Raw genomic sequence first — 6,177 nt, forward strand, 5'->3', positions numbered from 1 at the left:
TCCAAGGTCACCTGCCAGCAGAGAGGGGAGTTTGTGGGATGGGCTGGCACGGCAGCAGGGCTGGGTGCCTCTGCGCTGCGTCCCTGTGCCCTGCCTGCTCCTATCCCACGTCTTCCTTGGAAACACAGAGGGACCAGCCACGGGTTCGGGCCCACTGGGTGAGGAAAACACCAACAACTCTCAGGGTTCCCCCATGGATTTAAGACCAGTTCATTAATTATAGTGCTTTGATCATTTCTGATCCCCTCACCCAGCTCTGCAGTGCCTGGCCAGGCACTTGGGGACGTGGTGAACCCGCACATGGACCAAACCGGATCAGCAACACGAGCAATGCCTTTCCCTCTCAATCCTGTATATCCGTGAGCCTTAGGGCTTCTCATGGACACAAGGGTATCTTATTAAAACTGCTGTTTAATTTCAAAGGCAGTGAAGTGCTCATACCCACAGACCTCAATTTTAACGTGCGTTGCATTCCCCAGCACACTTAAACCTCTCGGCTGCTTTCCCTTGTGCGTAGCCATAAGGGCAAACCCCCGGCAGGTTCGGAGTCCTGCCCCAGACCCTAACTGAAGCAAGCACGGCTTGTGGAGCTGGGCCCCGAGAGGCAGCAGCTCTGCCTCAGCTTGGCTCCATGGCACGCGTGATGCCCAGGCCTGGCAGCAGCCCTCTGATCCCGTCAGTGCAACCGCTGCTCGCATTATAATGCAGAGCACAAGCTCCTGGGCAGGCGTGATGGCCCAGCTTCTGCTTTGGCTGAAAACAGTGCATCTTCTTACCCATTAACCCGGCAAGGCCAGTGAAGGGCCATGAGCAGGTTATTAAGCAATTGCCTTAGTTTGCTTGTGCCAGGCTGCCGAAGACCGTTCAGCGTGGGCCTGCTGCACGCTGCCCTGGCTGGGCAGGGACGCTCGGCCACCCTCCTCCCCGAGCCCGGGACCTCGCCGGCGGGGAGGGAATCCCCACTGTCAGAAAAGCTGAGCTGGGATGGGGAAAGGGCTGCAAGGGAAAGGGCAGGGCGCAGCGCTCTGGCTTTTAGCTGGGTCTAGCGTGTCCCTCCAGGACAGGTCGCGGCAGTACTCGCACCCAGCACCTTTGGCAGACCAGCAGAAGGCTTGGGGGGGACAGAGCTCCCTGTTCCCCACCCAGGATGAGCCCCCCCATTTCCACCCTCATGGCAGGACACGGGTCTGGCCCTGGCAGTTCACCTGCTGCAGGGATGAACCCCAGTCCTGAGGCTCCATCCCCGCCTGGCTCCGCACCCCCCCGTATCCCGGCTCCATCAGCTCCCACATTCCTCAGAGGCTGACGCGCTCCCCCTGCCCCGACACCGGTGCTGGGGAACAGCGCTGCCTGCCCGGCTCTCACCCCGCTGCTCCGGCACGGCCCTTCCCTTCCCTTCCCTTCCCTTCCCCGCCCCGCACCCCTGGCCCGGCCCCGCACGGCCCCTACCCGCCCGCCGCGCCGAAGCCCAGTTCCGCTCCGCCGCCGCGCGGGAGCCCGCGCGCCTAGCCTAGACCGCTCAGTCACGCCCCTCCGCGCCTCGGCCAATCGGTAGGCCGGCATCGGGGAACACGCTCCGGAAGTACCTGGGCCAATCAGCGCCGCGTTCTTCCACTTCCCCGCGTCCTATTGGCCCGCGCCGAGGCGGGGTTGGCGGCGCTGATAGCACGTGGGGGCCGGGGCGCCGATGACCTTGGCCGGGGCGGGCGGGAGCTCCGCTGCCGTCACCCCTCTGTCGTCACCCCTCCTCTGTCGTCACCCCTCCTCTGTCGTCATCCCGCAGCCGTGCGCCCCAGGGAGCCTCTCCCGCAGCCCCGGGGTGCTCCCAGCGCCCCGCGATCTGGGGGTACCCCTCGCCTTTCCCGTGAGCCGGAGGACGGGAGCCCCCCGCCACCCCACACCGGGCAGGGAGCGCTGCCAGCCACCCCCAAGGCCCCCTGGCTGCGGTGCTGGCCGAAGCCACGTCTCAAGGCGAGCAGGCGTGCCAGGCCATGGCACCGGTCAGCAACACCGGCGTGGCACTGCTGCGGTGGGGAGCAGAGCTGTGGTGCCCGGTGGGGTGTCCGGGTGCTCGGGAGGAAGGAAGCTGCCGCCGGGGGATGAGTCCCGCAGGCAGGAGAGGGGCCATGTTCTCTTCGTGCTTCAAATGCCAGTCAGCGGATGGGCTTGGCCGACCGGCTCCAGGGAGTCTGCGACCGCCGAGGCTTCAGGGGTTAAATCAATGCAACACAAATTGAGGAACAAGATTAAGGAATAAGGGATCCTACTAAATTCCTCGTGATCCCAAGCCATGGGAAAATGAGACGAGGCAGTGTGAGTCACTCTCCGGAGAGGAGCAGCATCTCAAAGGGGAGTCAGCCAGAAGGCGAGACCACCCGCTGCGGGCAGAGCGGCGAAGGAGCGCGGCACGGCGGTGAGTCCTGCCGGCACCAGCCGAGGTGGGTGCTGGGGCGAGCAGGAGGGGCGAGGGGAGTCGTGGGCTCGCCGGGAGGGCGGTTTGTGGGTAAAGGGCTGCGGGCTACACCAGAATACACCTCGGGTACCCTTTTGCCTACTAGAATGCACCTCCCTGGGAGGTACTTGCTCAACAGTCTTTTAACTTAATCTTTATGAGTCTAGATGTTTTTGCTATCTTAATTTGTCATTGGTCATCTGAAGAGGACTTGTCACAGCAGTGGGATTTGGGTTTCCATGGTTCTGCTGCTGACCCATGTCGATTGCTGTTGTAAGCCATTCATGGAGGTGGTGTTCCGACAGTGCCGACACCCACAGCAAAATCTGGGTTGGTTTCTCTGGTCACAGTGGTTTCTGTGATGTGCAGATGCTATAGAGAAGCACTTTATATTAATTATATATTAAATTATAGAATCTGGCTTTGCATATACATTTTGTGTACAGTTGCTAGCAAAGCAACCTCTCTTGAGCTGTAGGAGCCGCAGATAATAGCGGTGTGTGCCGTTACGATTTCAGGACTCAGGCTTGCTGGTGATGGAGAGCGTCTCTTCTTCCCCTTCACCCTTCTCTGCCAGCTCCCCCACCGTGCAGGTGGAGAACGCCACTGCTGATGACTACTACTCCGGCCTCCAGAAGAGCATGCACGTCCTCTCCATGGTGGTGTACAGCATCGCTTGTTTACTGGGGGTGACAGGGAACGGCCTCGTCATCTGGATTGCAGGCTTCAAGATGAAGAAGACGGTGAACTCCGTCTGGTTCCTCAACCTGGCCATTGCTGACTTCATCTTCACCTTTTTCCTGCCCCTCAGCATTGCCTACACCGCCCTGGGCTTCCACTGGCCATTTGGGAAGCTCCTGTGCAAGCTGAACAGCACCATCGCGTTCCTCAACATGTTCGCCAGCGTCTTCCTCCTGACAGTCATCAGCATGGACCGCTGCGTTTCTGTGGCCTTCCCCGTCTGGTCTCACAACCGCAGGAGTCCGGAGCTGGCAGCCAGGATCGCACTGGGGACGTGGGTCCTGGCTCTCCTCCTCAGCTCCCCATACCTCGTCTTTCGGGACACTGTGGTCAGTTCCAGGAACATCACCAGCTGCTATAATAATTTTGCACTGTCCGATGACTACACGTCCGAAGCAACGCGGAAGCTGTGGAGGATGCGTCATAAAGCGATGATCATAACGCGATTCTTATGTGGGTTCCTCATCCCTTTCACGGTGATTCTCATCTGTTACAGCATTGTTGCTGTCAAGCTGAAAAGAAGGCAGTTAGCCAACTCTGCGAAGCCATACAGAATTATCATTGCTGTCACAGTCTCGTTTTTCCTCTGTTATTTCCCCTATCACGTCTTCTCCTTGCTGGAAATATCCAAAAACTCTTCCAGTCATGAGATGAAAATGGCCCTTTACATAGGGATCCCCTTGGTTTCCAGCCTTGCTTTCTTCAACAGCTGCATCAACCCCATCCTGTACGTATTTGTGGGGCCGGATTTCAAGGAGAAGTTTCGCCAGTCCATCCTGTCCACCTTTGAAGGGGCCTTCAGCGAGGAGTCGGTCCTGGGCAGCCTGGCCAGCAGGCGAAAGTCCAGGTCTGCTTCGGAAGCGGAGGTCCCAAGGGTCTGAGCGGGTGCTGCTGTGGAGGGGGCAGTCCTCTTCTCTGCAATTTCCCCTCATTTCAGAGCTATAATCGCAGGACTGGTGGCTGCAAAGGGCTGCGCGTGCTAGCAAAGTGTGATTTGATGTTTTGGAGGTATCTCAAAGCAACTATGACTTAATATACTATGGAAATTAAACAACTCTCCGGAGCTGCAGCAGGGTGGGAAAATCAAAGTACATTTTGCTCCTTGTGCCACTTTCTTGGCTGCCTTGTTTCCCTGTACCTTTTCCATCCCCTGTGGTCCATCATACCTGGCAAAACGTCTCCCTGGCTGGACGTGCTGAGGGGGCAACCACTGCCTGGGTGGCAGCTGCCAGTTGTCAGACTTGGCTGCCTCGGCACTGCTGATCTGTTACAGCTTCCAGTTTTTAACAGGCAACCCTTTATAAAATTTGCTGAGTTTGTGACTCTGCTGGCAGAGCTGCCTTTACTTTCCTCTCCCCCAGGGCTCCCAAGGAGGGAGCTCTCAGGTGCTCTCCACGCTGCCCAGCCCAGGTGCAGCTGCACCAGTGGTGTACGGCTGTGCCAGAGTTGTACAGCTGCACTGGAGGTGTACGGCTGCACTGGCATTTCGGCTGTCCAGAGGAGAAGAGGAGGGAGAGGAGAGCTATTCCATAAGTCCCTTGTAATTGAATCAGTAAGGAAAATACAAAGATCCTTTCCCATCTATCATTCCAGTCTGATGCATGGGCTGCTAAAGCTTAAGGAGAAAATAATTTTAAAAAAAGCAGCTTGAACATGCAGTGGGATCCATCCGGAGGCACTCTCGCAAATGCATCTTTTAAAGAAACAGGGTTAAATGAAATGGCTATATGTATTTTTGTAGGGTCTGGACTAGCCGGTGAGACACTCATCTTTTCTCTCCCCAGATGTGTGGCAGGACAAATTATTGGTTGTGCTCCAGTTACTCAGGTTTGATGTACAGCATAACTATTTCTGAGCAAAGCTTGTGTATATTTGACATGTTTCTGGCCCTTAAATAGCAGAGATCTGACATTTCCTACTGTTGGTGAATGAATATTAAACCCCATTAAACTTATGTAAAATGTACCCAGCCTGTTGTGCTGCCTGTGTGATAAAACACTTGGTGATCGAACCTGACTGAGCATGCTCATCTTTGGTGATAGAACAACTAGATAAAAAGATTAAATACCCAGAATTTGGAAACAAACCACTGGCATTAGCAGCAATTCTCATGACTGAAGTAGATAGGACTCGACCTGGGTGTGAGGACTTGCTTAGGGCACTCAGTCCATGTGGATCTGATTGCCAGACTGCAGTTCTGGCTTATTGGTGAGTGTCAGGCCTTTTGGTACATTTGAAAACCAGTGATTCAGAGAAGAAAGAAGAGCAAGTGTGGCTGAGCTGGGTCTGCTCAAGTTTCACATTTGCAAACTGCTCAGGATGAAGGTGGTGGGGATTTTCTTCCCAGGCTTGATCAGCCTCTGAACCGCTTTAATTTTCATAAGTAGAAAATGTTGGTCACGTAAAAGGGAACGGCAGCACTGAGGTGCTGTCCTTCCCAGCCCATCCCAGGCATCTGAACAAGCAGGTGACTGTATCACACCTCCCTCTCCTGGCCTGCCCAATCTGCCTGTACAATGGCCTGAGCTACCATTTGTCCTGTTCATCCGCCAGAAACCTGCCTTGGAGCCTCACTGCTCCGATGGCTGGAAAATCTCTGACTCCCAGCCTGAACATACAAATTTACACATACCTCACTATTCTGCATGGATGACACTACCGAGCGAGAGCGGTCACTTGAACATGTTAGGGATTAATTATGGGCCTGCTGGGCCATGCAATATTAAATGAAGGTTGTGATCCTACAGGCTTGCATGTACTTAACCTTAAATTCATGCATAAACCTGCTGAGAACAGGGAATGTAACAAGACCATCCATATGTCAGGCATGAGTGAACAGAGAGATTTACCCTTTGCCACAAATCACTGCCTGTCATGCAGACAAAACTGCAATGTTTGCTATGCAGCATGCAACTCCGGGGCTATTTACTTGCTCCTGGTGGTAAACTACAGCATTGATTGCAGTGTCAAGGTTGTGCAGACCA

General features: G+C 55.4%; 1 protein-coding gene across 1 annotated transcript; it reads left to right on the forward strand.

Moving 5' to 3' along the window:
• Positions 1–198: 198 nt before the first annotated feature.
• On the forward strand, positions 199–5,319 carry LOC142089245 (chemerin-like receptor 1). Its single transcript, XM_075165466.1, has 2 exons — positions 199–2,438; positions 2,971–5,319. The coding sequence occupies exon 2, from the start codon at positions 2,989–2,991 to the stop codon at positions 4,072–4,074; it is 1,086 nt and encodes a 361-aa protein (XP_075021567.1). The 5' UTR covers positions 199–2,438; positions 2,971–2,988; the 3' UTR covers positions 4,075–5,319.
• The last annotated feature ends 858 nt before the right edge of the window (positions 5,320–6,177 follow it).

Source organism: Calonectris borealis, chromosome 16, assembly GCF_964195595.1.
Source record: "Calonectris borealis chromosome 16, bCalBor7.hap1.2, whole genome shotgun sequence".
Taxonomy (NCBI): domain Eukaryota; kingdom Metazoa; phylum Chordata; class Aves; order Procellariiformes; family Procellariidae; genus Calonectris; species Calonectris borealis.

Bases quoted from the DNA above. Each gene is read 5' to 3' on its own strand.
- LOC142089245 (XM_075165466.1), top strand. From the start codon at position 2,989: ATGGAGAGCGTCTCTTCTTCCCCTTCACCCTTCTCTGCCAGCTCCCCC.